At 32.9% G+C, this 24,155-nt stretch overlaps 3 protein-coding genes across 3 annotated transcripts; all 3 read right to left on the bottom strand.

The window, feature by feature from the left end:
* Positions 1 to 407: 407 nt before the first annotated feature.
* On the bottom strand, positions 408 to 13,021 carry LOC131841798 (sperm-associated antigen 17-like). Its single transcript, XM_059190130.1, has 7 exons — positions 8,655 to 13,021; positions 8,419 to 8,578; positions 6,719 to 6,897; positions 5,779 to 5,970; positions 4,947 to 5,068; positions 2,963 to 3,104; positions 408 to 643 (listed from the first exon to the last, which is right to left on the bottom strand). The coding sequence occupies exons 1-7, from the start codon at positions 13,019 to 13,021 to the stop codon at positions 466 to 468; spliced, it is 5,340 nt and encodes a 1,779-aa protein (XP_059046113.1). The 3' UTR covers positions 408 to 465.
* Positions 13,022 to 17,045: 4,024 nt separating this feature from the next.
* LOC131841545 (lysophospholipase-like protein 1) lies at positions 17,046 to 21,053 on the bottom strand. Its single transcript, XM_059189866.1, has 4 exons — positions 20,914 to 21,053; positions 20,267 to 20,533; positions 18,351 to 18,494; positions 17,046 to 18,040 (listed from the first exon to the last, which is right to left on the bottom strand). Exons 1-4 carry the CDS (start codon positions 20,993 to 20,995, stop codon positions 17,841 to 17,843), a joined length of 693 nt encoding a protein of 230 aa, XP_059045849.1. The 5' UTR covers positions 20,996 to 21,053; the 3' UTR covers positions 17,046 to 17,840.
* Positions 21,054 to 21,374: 321 nt separating this feature from the next.
* Positions 21,375 to 23,220, bottom strand: LOC131841538 (uncharacterized). The gene has a single exon (XM_059189853.1). The coding sequence runs from the start codon at positions 23,093 to 23,095 to the stop codon at positions 21,413 to 21,415; it is 1,683 nt and encodes a 560-aa protein (XP_059045836.1). The 5' UTR covers positions 23,096 to 23,220; the 3' UTR covers positions 21,375 to 21,412.
* Positions 23,221 to 24,155: the final 935 nt, after the last annotated feature.

Raw genomic sequence — 24,155 nt, 5'->3', positions numbered from 1 at the left:
TTAATACTAACCAAATAGGGAGACGATACGACGATTACACGGTACATTGCTATCTATGGACTCATCAGTCCACATTACTAACAATATCTACCATTCCCCTCTAGTAGGTACTACCTATATATCTGTATTACCAGGTCTATTTTTACGCGATCTCTTTTAGAAAACATTGCAATTAATTTGCCATAATTCGTCACGATGCTTTTACTGCACGTCACTGGTTATAAGTATGATTTCATCCTCATATTACCATCTCTTGTTGGTGCTTAAACTGCGTATATCTATCGTAAAGTAAATTCACTAAACAGGTATAATTTTCAAGATATTTATGTAGACTTTTATATTTCTTTACTGTTAAAAACAATTATAATAACTGTCCTTGAAAATAAACAAGAAACACCTACCTACACGTTTTGTATAGATACTGCACGCGTTGAAAATAAACAGAATATAGCTCTATAGAAATTACTATGAAGTTGACTCATCAGCTTTTGAGGTGCCTTCGTTTGATGCACAAATACATTTCAACTTTTGTCGCTCGGCGTGGGCCATTGCATCGTTTGCGGCATTGTTCATCTCCCACCAAATCGCACCTCCCAGGATATTTCGAAAGTACGGAGGCACATTACCTTCACGTAGGAGGTACCTGCAAGAGACGAAAATAATATAAAAGAGTACACAACGGTATAGGAATAACTTTTGCAAAACCCGACTGTAAAACTTGTTCATCAATCTTTTTCAGAAGTCGTCGGCGTCAGTGCCTTACTCAATTTCGTATTTCAAGCGCCAAGCTTACTTTGGGAGACTTTGATTTAATTGTATACCTAGTTGATATAAGATAGTGAAATTAAACTAACGGGGCATGACAGTGCAAACGCCCGGAATAGCAACGCATCAGTGGTATCACGAGAGTCACACGATAATTTAATCTGTATTGCAGTTCGAGTACATTGCCGACAGTTAACCTATAAAAAAAAACTAAGAAAAGTAACAATTCCGAGAAATAGTTTTATAGAATTTATCACTGTCACTCTTATAAACTGTCTCACTATACCACAAAGCCCTGGAATAAATACTAGACATGACAGTACCTAAATACTTAGATATATGTAGGTCGGTAGTAGCTAAAAGCTGGAAGACTTAGATACACCTAAGGGCTTAGACAACTACTTAGTTGCCCTAATTCAAGAATAAATAGTGAAATACCTACGTAAGTGTTTAGCCTTTTAAATTAGGTATAGAAAACAGGTGTTCCATTAAGAAAGTAAACTTTATATTCTTTATATTACTTTCCTACATAAACATTTAAAGAGTGTTTTGGAATTTGTTCTAGTTCTAACAAAACCGTTTAGTGTTTCTAGCTGTTTCAGAAGTCTCGGTTGTGGATCTGGCAGGTAGGTTAGAAGTTTGAAAACAAGGGAAGTTTTGAGAAGATTCATCAGATTTGTGGTTAGTGTTCCTATAATATTAGGTAAAGTTAGATCCAAATTTCCATACTAATATTATAAAATGGAAAGTCAGTCTGTCTATATGTCGTCGTGTAAAGTTACCAAACAGAGACACTGTTTGTGGTGTATGTTTTCGTTATAATACATGACTAAACTGCTGAACTCTGGTATTACCTAGGTACCTAGTAGCAGTTAACGAAGACATTGACGGATGGCTCTACCACTTCAATTGAATATGCGACCTGCACCATGCAAGACTCGCAGAGACTAGCTTAGGCTGCTAACGACTGACTTGGGGACCCAGTGAGCGGGGTAGGCAGCGGATATATCAATTTTAGTGAAATCTTTGCCAGAAAAGGGTTCCCACCGTGGGCCAACCACCATACGGTCGATTTTACTGGGTCGGAAAATTGTAGTAGATACGATTTTATGATCCCATAGCCCTGCGTCAGACTCTGGACCACCAATGATGAAGATGCCACATAGGTTGATATGCACTATAGTTCTGTCATCGAGGTATTGGGCAGGAATGACATCCTTGATTACTTTTACCACGATCTCTTCATGCATCTCTATAATTGGGGATCTATAGGTAGGTATGTGTCTCTCCTAATTCAGCCGTCAAGTAACTTACTTTCTAAGATGTGTTTCCTATGTCTATTAGTTTTCTGGAATGGCAACGCATGACTGGTATCACAGGAAACATATGATCATGTGATTTCCGTGGTGCTGTTCATGTACCCAGACGAAGGATACATGAACAGCACCGCTTACTTGGATCATATCAAGTTAAACATGAGCTGATAATTATAATCATCTTTATTTGTCTAAAATAATGAACTATTACACTGCTTATAATAAAATTAAGAGCTATTAATCGAGATAAAATGGTGTACAACTCAACGGCAGTCAGTCCACCCATAGGTACGGCTCTTCTGTTATAGCCTTTATCGGTAAATTATTTCATTTAAGTTTAAATCTGTCCTCTACTGCCAAAGTAATTACCTAAACATAATAATTTGACAATAACAAAATTAAAGAAAAAGTAAATATATCTAAGGCAGATGCAGAACTTAATATGTATTATAAATCTGAATGCGTGACCATCTGTTTGTGGCATTTGACAGCTAAACAGCTGCTCATATCTTAATTAAAGTTAACGTAAAGTAAGAGTGCTTTAAGAGGTTACGAGCTACACTGAGAGTAACTGCTAGTAAATAACTGATAAGTAGATAGGTAGTTCGGCCAAAATTATTTAACAATATATTAGTATCTAATAATGCCATATGATAACCTTATATAAATATTTGTCATGAACCTGCTCAGAAGCATACATTCATATGACTCAGATAACTCTCTACCACATCTTTGGTTGATTTGATTCATCTGCTATTTCCGTAGGAACGACAGCATTTTGTTACTTGTGTGTATGAAATTTCATGTTTTTAATTGCAGTGGTTTAAGAAATGCATTCATAAATTAGTCGGTCATTATAGAATAAATGATTGAGTACATACTGGTAGAACTGTTCGTCTCTGTACTCTTCGGCACGGCGACGCCAATATCTCTTCAGTTTGGGACTCATTTCTTCTGCTTTTTCTATCTCTCGCATCATATTTTCACGTTCTTCCTCTGAACTCTTCAGTTCTTCCGTGCTTTCTGAACAAAAGTCAACATAAATAAGAAATAAAACAGAATAATTACGATTCGGACTCTCCTACCGTACACATTTGGAAATAAGTAGGATGTATACCTAATTATTTCAGAAATTAAGTCTCGTACTTTCTTCCGAGGTACTCGGAAAAATTGTATTTCCAAAACTTATAGATCATATCAATAATATAATAGGTACTTTATAATACTATTATCTATAGATATATTTAAAAAAAGAATGATTATATTTTTTTGGATCAACTCTAAAAGATAGGTACTCAACAAATTTGAAATATTTAAGCTGCTATTGTATAATGAGTCCACAAACAAATCTATAAATAATTTACATTACAAATCTTTGAATTTATCGGCTTTTCTGTACTATAATAGGCATTATACATAAACCTTCCTCATGCAAATATTTTATCTCTTGCTGTAAACTGATTAAAAAGTCGTTGCGTAGTTTAAAAAATCTAAACGTATAGACAACAGCGGCCGTTTTGTTTTATATTAATATTAGCTACTCGCCCCGGCTTCGCACAGCTGTACAAGAGTAAGGTTTATATGTATTATTATATATATAAACCTTGCTCTTGAATCACTTCATCTATTTAAAAAACCGTTTAAAAATTCGTTACGCAGTTTTAAAGATTTAGGGACAGACTACATAGACCAAACTTTTTAGATATACTTACCTACCTATAAAAGAGAGAAAATGTTTTTTTCATTCTTTATCATGAATCGAAAACTATACTTCAATAAAATAATTTAAAATATGTATAAACTGCAAATGGAGCTCTATCACACAATTCCACATAGAGTTAACCGTATCATAATACACTGTTATGTAACTCTATTAAAAATTTTGCCCGACGTTCCTTGCCTGGAGAACCTGTTATTAGTGATTTATTAAAAAAAATATGCTGCTTTTATATTATTTTTTTTTTTCATTAAAACAACTTTTGTACGTTCTTTGTCAGAGCAAGATACTTATAGCTACATAATTATGCCATCGAGAGTGTGGAAATATAAGTTTTTGGCGGTATAAAAGCTCGTATCCGTTTTATACACGAAATTCCATTTTCTCGCATTCTTCAAGACAGACTTGAATATATGGTGATCTATATCCTAATTAATTTATATTTACTGGATAGCTCTAAGCGTCTCCGAAAAAGGGGTCTAGAGACGGACAACAAAATGATCCTATAAGGGTTCCGGGTTTAGAACTAAAAAAATACCTACCTACGCATGTGCGTACCTATCTACCTGCTACACCTACATAAAAACCTTTTTGCGCTAATACCACGTTAATATATAGGTACCTACCCGAATAAAACTACGTATGAATTGTAATATCTGTTTAACTGGCATTGTTAAAGGTACAGCCGGAGTAACAAACAAACAGCCAGCAATCCAAAATATTCGCTTATTTAGGCGAACACTATACTGTTTAGGTACCTTTGAAGCCGTACGTTCCAGATATCTAAGTACAATAATAATATCTCAGGAAAATTCATACAGCTCCATATAGTCGCAAGTACTCGCAAGTTAAGCTAGCTGGAGCGTGTGTTATGGGTTCTAGACCACAAAAAATACATGTATATTATATCTACAATACATAGAAACCCAGACCGATGCAAACAATCATACCCATGAATATAAATATTTGCACAGTGCGAGGAATCGAATCCACGACCATCGGTAGTAACGTGGTGTGCTAAACCGCTAGACCACCGAGGCCGTATCTCTACACCAAGATATATACTGGCCAACTTGGTAGTAGTAGGCTAAATTCTTCTTCATTAGGCTTTTCTTAAGGTCTAATGATAATATTAAAGGAATATGTACCTTCTTCCAAATCTCCTTGGATTGAAATTTGATTAATCGCCGCGGACGGATTCGTCGTAATATCAGCTTTAGCTCGGCTCTGAACATCTTTTGCCAAACGTGTTTTTAAATCTTCATATATTCTATAATTTAATGGCATGAATGGATTACTTATTTTTCATTCTAGATTTATAATGTATAATGAAAGAGCGCACCCCCTGCACTAATTGTTTGTGCTACCGGAGGCACTACTTGAGGATATGCTTAAAGTCTCTATAATACGCTTTAACTCTGTTAGCTCATCACGGCGATCATGATATAAATTAACCATGATGGGATCCACAGGGGACTGCTTCTAGGTACACCTGGCTATCGGTACATCGATGACTGTTGCTAGAAATTTAACCAGAAGCACTAACATATGTACTGAGAACATCCCCAGGCCCTTTTTTTTAGTTTTAATGTTAATAAAATTATTATTATGCCATATTCATATTTGCTAATATAATATAATAAATTGATGCATTATTCAGAAAGTATATCGTATTAGAAGAGTTATGTAATTTTGTAAGTATTATTAGTAATGTGAACTCCGGGTCAGGTCGATAGGCCATCGGTCGATTATCAAGGGAATCATTGGAAAACATCTTAATGAATTCTTAGTAAAATGGGCACCGTGGGCAAATTGATCTGACATTATCTTTGTTATATCATCATTCTCTAGTGCCCCGTTGGAGTACCTAAACATATTATTATGACAAGCGGTGCGGCGGGTACGATACCATTTCATATTTATATATAAAAAAAAAATAGATAAATATTTGCAGACAAAGAATTGATATGGTTGCTTTACCTGTGCGCCAGAGCTTGTACGATATAGTCCGTACGACGTTCGTCCTCAGGTCGTGGGTCTAGTATAGGGATATTAAGTATAGTCTCGCTATCAGACTCTATGAGATGACGATATCGCAGTATCGCGTGCAGTAATTCCTTTGCACCCTTTAAATTTTCTCTCTCCTCTTCTCTCCATTGCTGTTCGAGAGTCCTATAAAGGTACTTAGGATACTGTAATATAGTTAGATAACTACTTCATAAGTTATATCTAGATGTTAAGTAAGAAAATAAAGAAAGAATATATGATATGACTAGTGAATGGTGTACACCGTCTACTAGCTGTGTACACAGGATTAATCGTAAAGGATATATAGATACGATAAAAGTAGTATACCTACACTACATATCTACACTTTTATTTATTAAATAGCATAAGCAATAACACAGGATTTCTAAACTGTATATATTCTATCGTATTTAAATATGTACATTGTATATGAATTTGGAGTTCAGAAAAAAAATGTTTAGTTAGTTAACACCCTATACCTACTTGGTTCATTTTTAGCATATCTAAGCTAACTGACCGGTGTATGTTTATCCCTCGTATGCCCCGAAGCATATATAATTAGTGTATGCAAAGTCACCATTACCTCATCATCTTCTAGAGCACGCTGTTTGACCACGCCTGGTTGTGAAACACGAATAAGCCAGCCGAACCGGGATATATCCCACCCCCACCTTCTTCAGAATACCGACGTTAATCATAATCCTGTTTTGCATGGTGAGTCGAGGTACCGAACGCCCAACCTCATCCCTACTCCCTTCTATACCTTTCCTAACTTCCTTCCACCCATCCATTCTTAATAGACCGACAATTTACCTCCTGGCTCACTATTCTATAAAAAAACTGTAAAAACAGGGATACATAGGTACTGAATAAATAAAATACAACCACATACCTTAACACAAACGCTTTAGGTAACCTCGATGGTATCACGTTATCCGGTTTCTTAGGTTTTGGTTGGCATCTTTCATATGGGCGCATCCAATGGTAGAAATCCTTTCCGGTGTCTTTTCTTAAGTCCTTGTATATTAGGTATTTCGGCTTATCGGCAAATTTCGAGTCCATTAACCATTTCTATTATTAATTTTATCTTATTAATGTAATAATATTATAATCGCAATTCCGGAAGTTCATTCACTACGTACTTAATGGATTTATATTATTATTAGTATCTATGTGTGAGACCACAATCATTCAGCGTGGAAACTTGACTATCGTTACGACCTTCTCTAATGGCGATCAAATTCCGATCGTTATTAAGTCTACACCCATAGGTTTAAGATACGACACGTGTAAGATAACATCACGCTACAACCATTTGGAGCGGAGCTACAATGAAAAATGTTGAGAAACGGAAAAATATAACGCAAATGTAGTAACGTGGGTCAGCTAGTAAGTAATAAACTCAACAAATAGGCATACTAAATTCAATATTAAAATAGTTAAAAATAATAATGTAAAAGTGAAAATTTGTAGGTATTATGTACAGTTACAGTTACTAGTTAGGTAGGTATTAGATATACCTATCCAAGCTGATTCTAGGTTAAAAATATGTTTCGAATAAAGCAAAAGTAATTTCTGATTTAAATTGTACGAATTTCAGTGTATCACAAACGTGTAGATATCTAAGTCAAGTCCGAATTACTGGCTTGCCTTTGTCTCATTAATAAGGGTCTACGAGGTATGTTCTCTCTGTCTGTCTACCACTGGTCTTCATCGACCAACATATTTTACTCTCCTAGGACAGTAAAATATGTTCAGAGGAGGAAAAGATGGACGGGATTGTGTGAAACATATTCAACGAGTGGCAGTACTCTCGCGGTTTAGCACACCGCCTTACTTCCGATTGTTGCGGGTTTGATTCCTCGCACAGTACCTACAGACATTTGTATTCATGAATGTCATTTTTACTATGAGTCTGGTTGTTTTCTATGTATATTATGTATTTACAGAAAAAATATATCTATGTATTTATATCAGTTGTCTAGTACATAAGACACTCGTGCTTGTCTTCGGATTAGATGGGCCTGTGTGAAATCTTTTGAGATAATATACCTGATAATCGTCTACTATACTCTGTACATTATTCTTAGAGAAATTCTTATTCTTCATAAAAATGCGAGCTAATATGATTTAGGTACCCACTATTGTTCAATAACTAATATTTATTTATTTTCTAACCTAGCTACAAGCCATATATCATATGTAATGCGTTCCTAGTAGTCTGAATAACAATGGATTATAACTATTTTACGTTTATAACTGATTGTGGCCAAACAAATATTAGCTACTCCTTAACACTAGTGAAAATCGCATTTATATCGGTACACACATCTCTGAGAAAAGTGTACCTACCCGCGCACAATCAGATAAAATTTATGAAAACTAAGTGAGTTTTTATATATTTTAATGTTGTTTATAAGCTATAGTCTTATAAACAACATTATGGTCGAACGCTTGTTTCTCCTCGCTGTTTTATAAAATACTGTGGTTTTACGCGCTATAGAAAGCACAAAAGTGACTAATAATAGACTTAGCGTAAAAAAATCAAGATGTGCAAGTACAGTGTAATATTACAATTAATAAAGCTCAAACCTCAGTTTCCGTTACATGAACCGGTGTCAAAATAGTAAGCAGCCTTCGATGGTCACCAAACGTATCATATTGATTAATGGAACACCACGGCTGCCATCGACAAGATTGCTTGTACTCGTCCAATAAAGCTCTATGTACTAATTCAGAACACGATAGATCCCTATACAAAAATTATTATATATACTAAAATTTATAAAAAACTGATATCTAATGGTCAACTAAATCAATCGACGTACCGCTGAAGAATAAAAAATTTCATTGTTTTGGCTATGTACATTTCTCGACATTTTGCATGCGATGCAACAGAAGTTTCAGACTTTAAATCGGTAGATTTGTCACAAACATATTCAGTTTGGCCCACTATGTCATCATCAATTGCTACTTCCTCCGTTTTCAACAGTTCTTTAGAACATGATTCGTCAATAATATTTATATTTCCTTCTTCATTAACTACAATTTTTTTTAAAAAAGAGTCTGTCATTTTTAGCCAATTTTGATGAATTTTTGTAACACTACTCTTATCATAAGAATTCACTTTAATTGTGCAGGTTGTATTTGATTGACATTCGTTACATGCTTCATAATTTACACTTAAATTATGTCCATCAAATTTAGCAGAAGTTGCTTTGTCTAATGACATGTCATAATGATTAAGAGTATCTACAGCTACTTTTGTACCATCAGGGGAATAAACAGAAACTTTATTATTTTCTTTATTTATAGTCACAGTAGTAAAATTAGTGTGCTCGATTGTAATAATAATATGGACAGATATATATCCATCTGATCGTCCATTCTCATTTATATCCTCTTCTTCCACTTTTCTTGACATAGAACTAGCAACGCTTGAATTATAATTGTAGTTACCTAAATAGCTTTTCTGTGATATTGACATTTTCGACTTTATTGTATCGGTTTCAATTGTATCAATATCAAATAAATCAAAATATTCCATTTCTTCTTTTGTCCATTCAGGATAAATCTCTTCATCTTCGACAATATATGTTGTTATAATTCTTGTATTATTAGGAAAAGTTACAACCTGCACCCCGTCCTTGTTAAGTAAAATATTGGTACCATCCATTCGTCTGGAGAATATCTCCCTTAAGCAATAATCTGTAGCAGTGCGGATTAGTAACCATTCAGTATCAAATGCAACACCATTAATCCATTTTTGCCTTAGTCCATTTGCAGAAATATATTCAAATTCCTCAATATTTAACTCAATTTCAGGTGACCTTATTTCCGAAATTTTATCGTCATCAGATAAATCATTTCTTGAAGCTTTTGAGGAAGTTTTACTAGGTTTTTCTTTAGTTTTATCTTTACTTTTTCCTTTTTTACTTTTATCGGAACTAGTTTCACTATGAATATCGTTAATAACATCAGTTGTAACAATCTTGGATTCGTATTTCGTGATTTTAATATAAGAACTATCAGGACGAAGCACTTCAATTTCCCCTGATTTCCTAAAAATTATTACTTCGCCGTTTAAACTTATACATCGCATGTTTTCATCGATATGGGGCAAAGAGATTACGTAATATTGCTTAATGTGAGAAAGAAGAAGAGAATTTTTTTCATATATACTTTCTGTAATAAGCCCATTTGGCAAAGTAAAGTAAAAGGAATGAAAACATCTTGTTTCGTATATTGGCCTTAAAGTATTTAATTTATCTGATGTAACCTTTAATGTCCGTTCCTTATATTTAGGAGTTTCTGTGGTGGATATAGAAAGTGTAGGTAATGGTACTTGATATGACTGTTTTGTTATATTTATCATAACTTTATCCTTACTTGTTATTCTAAATGATTCACAAATATCACGAATTTCTGGAGTAACATACTCTCCTATTGCCCTATGAAACCAAAATTCATTTTTACCATTGCCAGGAATTAATTTTAAAATTATGTATTCTGAATTACTCGGTATTATTAGAGTATAATAACTAGAAACACGAGTACCATCTTTTGAAAAGAAAGTCGAATCTCTACCTACAACCTCTACTCTCCTTTCGCCTAAATTGTATCCAGTAAATGATTTTTTAGGTATTTCAGTAGAATCTGCAGAATCGGTTAGACATGTTAAAAATGACTGCCGTAAATGCTTCGCTGTAGATGGACTGGATGACTTTGTTTTTCTACTACTTTTGGAATCCGGTTGTGTAGATGATGGAGATATAGTAGTAGTCTTTTTGGAACTAGTAAACTTGGTTTCGGTGGACTCCGGAGTAAGTTCAATTTGGGAAACATCCTGATATTTCAAAGACCCTTCTATTAAAAGTTCCATTTCTACTTCGTTATCAGCTACGCACGATTTAAAAGAAAATGGATTAATTAAATCTTTATAAATAGATTGAGTTTTCAATACCATATGTTCATCATAAAGTTGTTCTTCTTTTTGTATCCAATCATAGTGTTCTTCAAGCACAAAATCGAAGAAATCCTGTAAGCACAGCGGCGTTGGCAAATGACTACGCCATTCCTCACGCGCAATACTATCTTTATCGTGACTGTTATAGAACATTAATACAATAGAGTCTGTTAATTCACAATATTTATAATCAACACAATTGTATTTATTAAAAGCATCTAGCATTATTTGAAAAGCATTTATTCCAGAGAAGTCTTCAAAAAATTCATAATCATCAATAATATGATTAAATGGTTTATTATTAGCAATTTCTGCAGCAGAAACTAATTCACTAAGATCAGGGCAGTCAAACAGACGTTTAATACGTCGTATTTCTGATTCGTAAGGGTAAGGTACACTTAAAATATTTTCATTTTTAGTTATAGAAGGAAAAGATGGTGCTGTAGTAGTGCTGGAGTTCTGAAGAGTTGAATGCCTTTTTGACAAAGGTGTAGCAAAAACACTGCGTTTTAAATAAACTTTTTTAAAATCAGAAATAGTCGAAGAAGGCAAGTGGCGCTTTTTTAATGAACTTCTATTATTATACAATTTTCTACAAGACAATATATGAATTAGTCTGTTTAATTCGGCGGTTTCCAGATCCACCCTATCAAAGCAAGATAATAACACATTTATATGAAAACTTATTTTAGCTTCTATCTCACCTTGCGGTGCATATTGATTTTTCCATAAATTGTTGATGGGCATACCAAATAAAGATGACCATATTATATTGTCCAAGTTAATGTTTCCCAAGTGAAAAGTAGTTTCCTTGGCGAAATCGCCATAATTAATAATTATAGGATCTCTATGATTCTCATATTCTTCTCCGTAGGTAATGCGATAAGATTTTTTATCAGATTCAGTTTTACAAAGATTATTAAAAACATCTTTCACTAGTATTTCTGCTTTTTCTGCTCTTTTATTACTAGTATTCACATCATTTAATGTCAAAGCAGTAGATAAAGAACTTTTGCTGCTTTTCTCAATAAGTTCTTGGTATTTAGATACTGATTGAAGTATACTGTCTAATACAGAATATATAGTAATAGATTCTAAAGGCAAGTCATTAATAAGGTGCTGATAACATTTTTTATAACGCTCGTCCTCTTTGTCTTTGGGTATATTTATAACATCCATATTTTGTAAATAATTAATATGTTGTCTTGACAAATCCTGAATGTCGTACATTAGATAACATAATTCATCATATATTTTATCAGGGTTGCCAGAGAGATTTTCAGTATTCCAATATGGAGGAGTGAATACAATAAAAGCGGTATTTTTAAAGTCATTTGCAGAACTTATATTAATGCGCAGTTGCTGCAAATCCTCCCAAAAATTTAATGACTTCTCTGTCAATATTTCAGTTTGACTTTGACCTCTTTTCGTAGAACGAAACAAGCTTGAAGGAACTTTGGCTACAGTAGGGTCAATTCTAATCTGGACTATGGCCGTCAAGGGTATTCCAATTTTTATGAGACAACTTGGTAAATACGGGTCAACAAACCCCGTAACAGCAACATAAAGGTTTGGGCCATCAGTGGGATAGTCATCAACATAAACTTTATCCCGCCATTCTTCACCTCTTACCCTTAGCAAAGTATTATATTTTTTCCCCTCAGTTGGTTCCGGTGTTTGGTCACTGGGTTCACGTTCTCCTTTCTTTTCTTTTCCCTTTGGAGGGGGTGGAAGATCTATAGGTTGCGAGGGTTTTTCACTAATAGTGCCTCTTACTTCGGTTTTATCAATCATAGTTGACGATTCTCTTTTCATTCCTTCTTTAACTTCTAACCTCTGGCGTTTAATGAATAAATATTCGTCTTTCATCTTTAATATAAGATGTTTAATAATCAGTGCTTGAATATCCGGAGGTATATCCTTTTTATCCTTAAGGAATGACTGTCCCTCCTCAAAAACTCTTAAATTATCATCTTTCACTTTCTTTTCTCCTCCTAACTGATTAACCATGAAAGTAGTTTCAGTTTTACAAATATTTTTAATAACAAATCTTTTTTCTTCAGCTGCAAATATTTCAAATTTATTCAAATAAATTCTATCCTGGTCACTACCAGCAGCTTCTATAACAATTACTTTAACTTTCCAAGTATCACTGTCTAGGGGAGCTTCTTCTATTGACGTACGCCAGGAATTTTCATTGAACATTTCTTTGACTTTTTTAGGTCCCATCTTATTTGGAAAAAACTCCAAACACTTATAAGGATAAGTAATAATAATATTAAATTGATTATTAATAATCTTCTCAATGACATGTACCTACGTACACATAAATCAATTTGTTGTGACATATGACACTTATTATTTTATGAACGTTTAAATATATATATATGTATAGTAATAAGTAACAAAACAAGAACATCGCCTAAAATATTTTTTTAAGCTGTACCGAGTGTGGACAAAGAGCAATTAAGAATAAAGTAATTAACGCCATCTGGTATCGAATATACCAGACCGACAAAAGTAAATTTGACTATGTTGGCATACAAGCATAAGGCCCATCTGATGTCATAGCCTACGGAAACTTATGACACCACCCCTGGTGTCGTCACGTGTGCGTTGCAGACATATCATAAAAATAGTTTGATTGGTTTTGTTTGTATATATATTATTTGAAGGTCCAAGTCAAACACGACTTTCATGCCCGATCTGTCATCTTCCACAGATGTCCAGCCAGCGTACATCGCTAGCACAGTACCATTAAAAATGGTATATGCAACGATGGAGGATATAAAAAGCAGTTGCTGTTAATTTTTTTTTTTGTGGATGATAATGGAATGGTGCACCCGCCTGCGCTAACGGTTTACGCTGGCGGGGCACCAGTGGAGGATGATAAGATGAGCATGAGGTCAGGTCAGTTAGCCCATCGTGACTAATTCACCAGGAATTAAACACGATGGTTTCCAGGGGGAACCGCGTGGAGGTCGACCTGACAAGGTATATTGCTAGCAATGGGGTTATCAATCCACATTACTAACAATCCCCTTCCCCCCAGTTGCTGTTAATTATTAAACCTTATCATATCGACCTCCACGCGGTCCCGCCTGAAAACCATTGTAGTTATTACTTGGTGCATTCACTGTGAAGGGCTAACGGATCTGACTTATTTATTATACTAGCTGTCCCGGCAAATGTTGTTTTGCCTTAAAATAAAAATAAAAATTTAGGGGTGGACTACCCCTAACATTTAGGGGGATGAAAAATAGATGTTGGCCGATTCTCAGATCTACTCAATACGCTCACAAAATTTCATGAGAATCGGTCAAGCCGTTTCGGAGGAGTATGGGAACGAAAACTGTGACACGAGAATTTTATATATCTAGACACGCGGCAGCGTGTCAAGCCGAGTTTCAAGTAAACTGGCTTGCAGCACCGTGTGTATATTTACACGAACCATTTGGAGCCACTTTTGACCCCCTCATAACTCAAAAACTCTTTCACACAAACCTGTCAAATTTGGTTCATATATTGAGACTTGCGAGATAAATATGTGTTCCAAATTTCATAAACATATCTCAAACGGTTATTTAGATATTAATGTCCAAAAATCGTCATTTTTATCACTGATCAACTATAGATCAAAATTATAACCCACTTCCAGATGACCTAGGAAGTTCAAATTTGGTATGCAGATAGGTAATTATCATTTTACTACAATTTTTCACTTTAATTGATTCTATTTCAACTTATACTGGACGAATACTAAAATTCTATGAAAACGTCGATAGCCACCAATTGACATTGATCCCTGGCGAAAAATCTCATCTTGTACTGGACGGAAAGTAATATTGTATGAAAACGTCGATCATTACCAATTTACGTTGACCCCTTCACATCAGTGTCGATAACTAGCAAACTTCAAATATTGCATTGAGCGGTAAACACTAGTTGCTATAATTTAGATTCTGTCTAAAATATACTCGTACTTATAACTAGGAGTATAGTCGAATTTCGTATTTATTATGTTATTAACTGAGATTTGGTATTAATTATTGTTTCAATATTTAGCGCACATCGATAGTGTAAAATCATTATTTTTATAAATAATTATTAAATAATAGGCATTTCGGTATAGGGCGCCGCGGTGGCGCCGTGTGGGAGCGGTGCGATAAAACTCAATGTTTTGTTTCTGGATATCTATCCTATAAGGTTGCGATTTATGCTACGAAATTTATAGCTTTCTTAAATTATACTTATATATTTGTGATTATATTATTATTACATTATTTTAGTAAATACGTATGGTATAGACAATAGTTTAAACCAAAAATTAATAACAATTTTAGTATAGTTATAAGTAGGAATGTATAGTTAACTCGAGAATAAGAACTTATTGGTAACAAATTGTTTTCTTGAGAATTCAATAGATAACAGTCAATTTGTTACATAATCGTCTTTAGGAACTATAACGTGTCAATACGAAGTTTCAGATATTAAATAATGTATATGTTGATAGAGAACAATTCCGTATTTGCTTAACATATGCTATTACTATCCACAAATCACAAGGCCTTAGTTTTGGCAGTCCTCTTCTCAACATAGGTTCCTCTATATTTAATAAAGGGCAGGTTTACGTTGTGCTCTCCAGAGTTAAAACCTTAGATGGAGTACGTCTTAACAATTTAGATCCAAGTCACGAGAGCTCTATTGTAGAGTACAACCATCTGTGGACGTTATACCGCCCCGATTTGCCCAAAAATTCCTGATACTGAATTGGCAATGCACTTGAACATTTAAAAGTTACAAGAAAATATAGAAAATAACACAAAAAAAAGACAATTATACCCCGTAAATATACGAAAATACAGTAATTTATTAAAAATAATTTGGTATTAATTTAGTTATAAATAAGTACCTCGTATAATTTATGTACAAAAAGTAATGATATCCCATCAAAAACATAAATGTGAAATGATAGCCGAGTTTAATATTATGATATATGGCTTGATTGTAGACTTCTACGACAAAAGAGATGAGATCTAAATGGGTGCCAAGTTCAATGGTCTGTCCTGAAATGTATTTATAACAATATAAAATATCATTTCTTCTTATAACTTAGGATAATATACTGTAGCCTAAGGTCTAACTTGGCCAGTTCTCATATACCAATTATTACTTTCGATTGCTAGTTACTATTAATATTAAAATAGGAACCGACAAGTAACATGTTTAGAACTTGCGAAGGCTACAGTATATTTCGTATATGAAAACTAGCCAAGTTAGACCTTAGGCTTATGTTTTTGATGGGATAAGATTATACTGCACTGCCCCCAGCACTCCTGCGTATAAGGTTCATCCATTGAAAAGCATATCAGTATGCTGCGCTGCTGTGGAAAAGTGTTTCGTCGATGTTACAATTACACAAATAAATTAATCAGATTGAAAAATTGACATAGTGTAACGTCATCATATTTTTCAAATTTCAATGGTAGTTTCAAGTCAATCACTTTTAAAAAATATAATTTTAATATGGTGGTGTGATGCAAGTCTAATTTCGCTATAAACCATCAAAACAATGGCATCATCTTCATTGGCGAATGTGCCTCCAGTAGATAGGTATAGATCCATCTGGGGTATTTAAATATATCCCTATTAAATTATATGATAGATAACAAAGCGAAGAAAACTTTATATACATTGTACGCGGTTACTGCAAATGCAATTACCATTCAGACGTATATGAGGAGGTACAAGAAAAACTGCATCGATTAGATTGTGAAACAGTGGGCGAAGGTAGAATATCACATGAACCAACTATTAAGAAGATTCACATCTATGATTATTCACAAGGCTATGTAAAAACAGCCAAAGCTGCATTCCCCAACTATAAATCATAATTAGTGATGAAGGATATTAAATGCAGTCATATTGTAATATATTATTAAATTTATTTTTTTATCATTTATGTTCTATATAATGTATATCATTTATTATAAATGTGCAGTTTCAAATTAAAATATAGTCAGATAAGACTGTATTTGTCCATATGAAATTTTAACAGGGCTTACTATTTTCATACTACTTTTATATTGATAATATTTGTAGCATTTTCAATGCCATTAAATAATAAATATAAATAAATAAAAATTGTATGTGTGTTATTTGTTAATTAATATATAAGAAATAAAAGACTTTTATTTAAGGAACTATGTATTATTAGAAATATATATATATATAAACTTAAATAATTACAGTGTTCAAATTACCCGTGGTTATTATCACGATCCTAGATCCTATTCACGTGTGTATAATTATTTGTATTTAACTCTTACTCACTAAATAACAAACTCCTTGTGAATTTTATTCGAAAACATTATTATAAGTTCATTATGGAACAATATTTGATAATTACTCAGAATCTACTTCATACAGTAACAAAATAGATTTACATTACTTAATATTAACCTCGAATGTTTATATATGAAGATACAAGGGTTTAATTATTACAAATGCTTATTTAAATGTTTATATTATTTATTATTAGCAGTATTCCAGTGTATTCAATGAGATATGCAGAGTAAACTGCAAAATACAAAGTCATAACAATTTTTGTGCCATAAAAATGTGGAACATTATTTTAAGTATTTGCTGAAAATAGGTATTAAACATACTATATGAGTTTCAAAGTTAAAACTCACTTGGATTGACTTGGTTTGAACAACGTTACCCAGCATTTTGCAAGAACCAAGATCAGTAGTTTCTTCTAGTCATAAATAAGATGTAAAATTCAACAATGCGGTATAGGCGCTTTATTTCTCATATATTATAATATGTATACAAACAAAAACCAATGTCAATGCATTTAATTACCAACATACCAACTAATACATTACCACTTCACATTTATAAACTACAGTACACAAACTGTACAACACTGTCTCCCATGTATATATAATTAAATTGTTTAATATTGTACTAAATCTAATCTTTACTCTTACTCAAGTAAACAATGAGATTGTTTGTTTATTGCAAAATATCTAACATCTAACATTCAAACTATTTCAGGTAAGTGTTTTTCTACCCACTCTTTAATAATATTCATTCCTCGCTTATTGATGGAGTGTCCCAGTCTCTCCAAGACATGGAACTCCCCTTGAACCCCCAGTTCTTTTACTTGATTGTAGGTACTTTGGCCCCAAGGAAAATGAACCAAGTCATCACTGTCGCCATGTAATTGAAGCAGAGGCGGTACTGAAAAATGTTTTTTATAAGTAATGAAAGTAAGACAAGACAATAAAAAAGCCTGTTCTAGATGATCTACATGATTTTAATGCATATTAAAGTCTTTTTCTAAATTCTTCCTAAAACAATGTCATCATCATCATTTCAGCCCGAAGACATCCACTGCTGAACAAAGACCTCCCAATTTATTACCTAAATAATAATTTTAGTCATACAAGTTGTAAATTAATTATTAATTAATTAATTAACTTTGGCGTTAAGGTTTGTTAACCATAAATACGCAGGTTTATAATAAAAATATCTAGAATCGAATACATACATGAAACATCACCACATTTCTTGAGCTCTTGGTACACAATAGAATTATCATTTAGAAATGAACTGAATACAAAGGCAGCAGCTAAGTTGCGATCCCATCTGTATGCAGTGTGATATGTTAGTGATCCACCCATTGAGAAACCACCTGAAAACAATAAATTTATATACAAAGATTCAAGAAAAACATATAAAGAGCAATACATATAAATAAAAAATAACAAATCCAACCTAATTTGCTGCAATACCATGTGAGGAATAATGTCTTGTTATTATTTATATATTAGAGCATCTGAGGAATATAATCACAATATCTCGGACAATTCACATTGCCTTATCTAGTCTCATGCTAAGCAGAGCTTGTTTTATGGGTAATAAACTATTGATATAAATACAAACATATATTATTTTAAGTATACATAATAATAATAATAATAATAATCTCAGGACAATTTACACAGCGCCATCTAGACCCAATTTAAGCTAGCTAAAGCTTGTGTGATGGGTACTAGACAACTGATACAAATACATAGATAATTGTTTTTTTTCCGTAAATACATACATATTATACATAGAAAATACCCAGACCGATACAAACAATCATACTCATGAATACAAATGTTTGTGTCGTGCGAGGAATCGAACCCGCGACCATCGGACGTAAAGTGGTGTGCTAGACCGCTAAACCACAGAGGTCGTCGAATACATAATATATATAGAAAACACCTATACTAATACACGTAACCATATTCATGATCTCAAATGTTTGTACCACATGAGGAATAAAATCAAATAAAACAACAGAAGGTGGTGTGCTAAATTGCTAGACCGCAGAGGCCAGGAACAATATTAAGATTGCTATGTTACTATGTTCTGTGGCTACAAGAAATAATAATATAAATATCTGCCTGCCTAAACCTGACTGTGGTTATAGGAATGAAAGAAATATATTTATTTCAGATTATTAAATATATTTACAATTCAGAATCAGAATTATATATGAAACAAAGTGCAGTCAGGTAAATTTTCCCCTTCTGAAGATCTCTAGAGATTCCTTCCTAGCAATGTGACGGTAATAGCCATTGTAATGATGATAACAACTTATAATGTCATCATTAACTTAGAATATAGATCAATAAAAAAATTAAGGTATATTTTCTCCTAAAGAGCTGAAGAAAATGTATTAGTACACACTTATATAGTTACAATGAAGTAAATATGCATGAGATATATTAAGTTGAAGAAATTAGTGATATGTATAAAATGTCTATAGCAGTGAATTCTCTTTACCTAAAGGACTTGTTCTAGTCACAATTCTGGTATTTTAAGTATTTCATTTAGAAATACCAGAATTAAAAGTCATCATTTAAACTGAAAATGAAAAGTTTAACTAAACATAATTTATACTTAGGAAATAGACTATTGACTAACTTTACTTATAGACCCTCCATATACAAATAATTCAATATTTAGTAATCCTGTCTTACTTATGTGTCCAGAAAACATATAGATTTATAAATGTTTCTTTTCACCTGCTGTTTCTCTCTACCTGCACCAGCACCTCCCTTTGCTACTGGTTGATCAAAGTTGTCTCATACAAAGTTGAAATTATAAATCAATAATTTATGAAATGTTACGAATCAGCAGGATATTACCTACACACAAACATATTTCTACTCTCAATCTTAATATTATATATGTGAAAGTCTGTAAGTATGGATGTTTGTTACTGTTTCAGGTAAATACTACTGAATGATTTTGATTATACTTTACAGTAATATAACTTATGCATCATAATAACACATAAGGTACATTTCATATTAAATTCTAAAAAAATTTAACGCAAGTGAAATAGCAGGCACATCTTTAGAGTTAAATATTTACTTTGCTTTATATAATGAGTATATACAAATATCTTACCAACGACTATTCTGTTACTTGGTATTCCTGCATTGTTTTCTTCCTTTATTAAATGCATTACTTCAGTCTCAATTTTTGCTAATGAATCCAGTTTTTCTGGTGCTTTAGGGGATATATCAGACCGGTCAAACCAAACATTACTCATCAGACCCCCAGATGGGGAATAAGGTTGCAATGGAGCAGTTGGGTACATAACCTTGATGTGAGGAAATGAAAAGTTTTTCACCATGAGTCGGACCCATTCCTTCATATCAGCACCAGATGATCCTGTAATTTCAATAATATAGAATTACAAGGTATTACAACATCGATCAACAAAATAGTCTATCTGTCTTAATGATTTAAACAACATTCACCTAATTTAATAGAATTAGAATTAAATAGAATTTTAGGTGAATGTCACATAAAATTCTATTAAATTATCTTCAACAATTTAATTGTAAAACAGTAACAGCGAGACAGACACGCCTTCACATAATTAAAATATTAGTGTATTAATACATATAAGTTTTTAACTTGACATGGTCATTATTATCATAAAATACTGAAAAGTATCCAGTAGTTTTAGTTCTATGGTAAATATTGAATATGCCGCTGTTTGTATTAATAAGTAAGGTTATGTAGTGTTTGTTTATTCAACAACATACCAGATCCATGAAAAAAGATAACAGTAGCAGTATGTGCAGTACCAGTGTGTTTTGTTAAATGCAACACACCGAGTTTTGACATGTTAGGTTTACAAAGTATATAAAATAAATAAATTTAAAATTTAATGAAACTATCAAGGTTTAAATGACAATTTAATTAAGTTTTAATATTCGTCAAAGTCGGACAGGCAAAGAGAATGACCCATACTGCCTATGTCTAGTAGTAGTAGCAAAAATATTTAAGTATAGATTTACGTATTGTAATTTACCTATTTTTCAATATTTCATATTTAGTCTAAAAAATTTGTATACATATTTTTTTTTAAATATTACTATAATTGGGGTTACTTATTGCAATAAAAAAAATGTGATATGAATATGAATAAATTTTGCGTAACAAAAATTAAAAATAATACCTAGCTACACAATAAAATAAAATGAAATTAATAGGTTACTTGTATTTTTACAAGGTAACATGGTGAATAAATAATTTCTTTTTCTACATATCAGATACCTCTAACAATGCTATTGCTTTATATATTAACATCATTTCATGTTCTTCATAACTTACATTTTTTGATTTCATTGGGGCAATCCAATGAAATTTACGTTGATTTACTATATTGCTTTTTAGTTTTTGGTTATGAGTATTAAGTATTGTTTCTAAGCCACCTCCTACCTCATATTCGTTAGGAGCAGGCGTTTGAGTTTGTTGAATGGGAAATCGTGGTGCTCGAAATAGAGAATTATGATGCACAGCTGGTAGACATTTTGGATGCTCTAAACTATAGTAACAAGGTCCAGGTGTTTTAACACAACCAAAAACCGGCATCCAATCATACCAAGGTTGAAATCTCCCTTGTAAAGATAAGAATGGTACTTTAGATTGCACTTGTGGATGTCGCCCTAATTTGATTCTTGATTGAGGAAGATCAGCTGGACTCGGTTCATTATTATTTTTTATTAGTGGTTTCATTCTTATTGTTTTTGATTTAAATCCCCAAGTTGGATTACAGCAGAGGCTATTGACTTTACAGTACTTTGTTTGTGATTCTATTTTACCATCATTATCTTCTTCCAGTACATGATCTAAAAATCGGACTGAAGAAGATCCGAACGGCGCTACGGGGCAGTGCATAAATTGACAAGGATTTAACCTGATATTATAACTAGCCGGGCTTGGTCCCTCTTCTCGTCGAGATTTAAATCTTTGACTTTTAATACCAAAGGCAGCAGGCTTATATAACTTTGCGTGGCATGATGTTTGTGGAAAATTCCGAGTCTCAAATGTTCTCTTTATAAAATAATCAGCCGGTCCAGGCCGTTCCACGTACTTGGGTATCACAAATCTTTTAGCTTTAGGACCAACAAATTTGACTTTGAAACCTTTGGGCAAATTTGGACTGTAACTAGCTGGACCAGGACGTCCTTCTGATATATTTCTTTGTTGAACAATTTCTATAAAACGCAACTGTTTCGATGTTTTTCGTTTGAAAGCTCGTACAGTTTCAGCACATAATTCATTCTGTAGTAGTTCCCGTTTCAAAAAGTAATCAGAAGGACATGGTTTGTCATTTATAAATGATTTCTCTTCCCGTTGAGTAGTCCATTTGCTCCATTTCCAGCCACGATAGAAACCAGTGTGTTCATTGACCTTGACATCATAAAAAGGCGGACTGTTATTAGTAACTTCATTTCTTATACGCTTTTGGGAACCATTTAATGATATATAAAATCCGTTGTCCCATTTAGAAGGAGCTGACAACCCACCATCGCCCAATATAGATCTGGGTGGTGGTCCCTTATATAAACATTTATGAACTTTTACTTGACATAATTTTTTCTCTGTTTCTTCATCTTTAGGTCCATGGTCACATACATTTGTTACACTACATAGACAAATAATCTTTTCCAAATCATCTTTGTTAAAAGCTTCATAGGGAAAACGAGGGATTATAGATTTTATAGAAGTACAATTGGGAATTTTTGAATTGCGACCTACATCATAAATAGCATGTGTCCATATCTTTACGTCGTCTTGAGTATTACGAGGTGTTTTAGATAGGAATGGAACCGTGTTCAACTTTATATTACGCTTATCGCCTTTTTGGTATGCACCAGGATCCAATAATTTAAAGTATTTCGGTGTGGGTGGAAATCTTAGTCCGTCATTAAATGCCATTACAAGAGGATAACAGTTAACTACTATTATAATATTTAATACATTCGAAAATCGGTATATAAATTAAAAGTATGTAGATTAGCACAAAATATATAGCAGTATTGAAATATTTTATAAATTTTAATAATAAGAAGAGTAAAATAAAATAATTAAAAAATTGTTTACCTAAATAACCAAAGACAACATGACAAATTGTTTACTTGTTAATCAAATTAGTAAACTAAAAAGGACTGAAGTCGATCGCTCTATATGCACCGTAAACCAAATCTTAAACCATTCGTATTGATTAATACCAATGAATTTTTGTTTTAAGGAGTTTATAAAGAAATGGGCCACAAATACACACAAAATTCAGTAGAAATATTTTGAGTAGTCGAACTATTACCAACAGTAAACGATATGAATTGTCTAAGAAAATATAGTAAGAAGCTACACCCTCCAGGTTGTGAACAGTGCGGTTACGGAAAACTAATATCATAGATGCGAAGTGTACAAATCTACTTTATAAATGCTACGCCTATACACACAATATTTCTACTAATAGTAATTTTGGTATTGCCTGTAAAGCGAATGTGGATTTTGTGTGAAGTGGCAAATTACCTTCCTACTTTTAATAAAGAATATTATGATATCTGTGATAATAGTAACTTAGAATTAGTTACTTTTTATAACAAAAGCTAATCCAATCTGCCAAATAAATATATTTCAAAAATTCTTCCAAATAATCAAGCATGTTGTTGTCTTTAAATACAATTTACTGGTTAAATCACTTTCATCACAAGAAAAAATAATAAGAATTTTCAAATCAAGGCCCATTCAGTACGAAGGTTGTGGTGATTCCTCCAGAAAAACACGTTAATGTAATTTCTTCTTAATACTTAAAATGTAAGGGAGAGTTCCAGTGTTGGAGTCACAGGCTGCACTGGCTAGAACTCAGAACAACAAATAACTATGAAGCTGTCACTACTGTCAGTTGTCTGACTTAGTTTCGCAGTTATTTTATTTTAATAATCATTTAATCAATAAAGTTGAATAAAGTAGTAGCACTACCAGCATCTCT

The sequence above is a fragment of the Achroia grisella genome, unplaced genomic scaffold, assembly GCF_030625045.1.
Source record: "Achroia grisella isolate CSIRO2021 unplaced genomic scaffold, CSIRO_AGI_Agris_v1 utg1064, whole genome shotgun sequence".
In the NCBI taxonomy this organism is placed as follows: Eukaryota; Metazoa; Arthropoda; class Insecta; order Lepidoptera; family Pyralidae; genus Achroia; species Achroia grisella.
The sequence above is the reverse complement of the archived record's forward strand: the minus strand, read 5'-3'. Positions and strand labels throughout refer to the sequence as shown.

Excerpts from the sequence above, each read along its gene's own strand:
- LOC131841538 (XM_059189853.1), bottom strand. The coding sequence starts at position 23,095 with ATGGCATTTAATGACGGACTAAGATTTCCACCCACACCGAAATACTTT.
- LOC131841798 (XM_059190130.1), bottom strand. The coding sequence starts at position 13,021 with ATGGGACCTAAAAAAGTCAAAGAAATGTTCAATGAAAATTCCTGGCGT. Across the intron at positions 5,971-6,718 it reads CCTAAAGCGTTTGTGTTAAG|GACTCTCGAACAGCAATGGA; the intron begins GTATGTGGTTGT and ends GTACCTTTATAG. Across the intron at positions 644-2,962 it reads AGAGACGAACAGTTCTACCA|GTACCTCCTACGTGAAGGTA; the intron begins GTATGTACTCAA and ends CGTCTCTTGCAG.
- LOC131841545 (XM_059189866.1), bottom strand. The coding sequence starts at position 20,995 with ATGTCAAAACTCGGTGTGTTGCATTTAACAAAACACACTGGTACTGCA. Across the intron at positions 18,495-20,266 it reads AAGTAACAGAATAGTCGTTG|GTGGTTTCTCAATGGGTGGA; the intron begins GTAAGATATTTG and ends TATTGTTTTCAG. Across the intron at positions 18,041-18,350 it reads GAAATGTGGTGATGTTTCAT|TACCGCCTCTGCTTCAATTA; the intron begins GTATGTATTCGA and ends AACATTTTTCAG.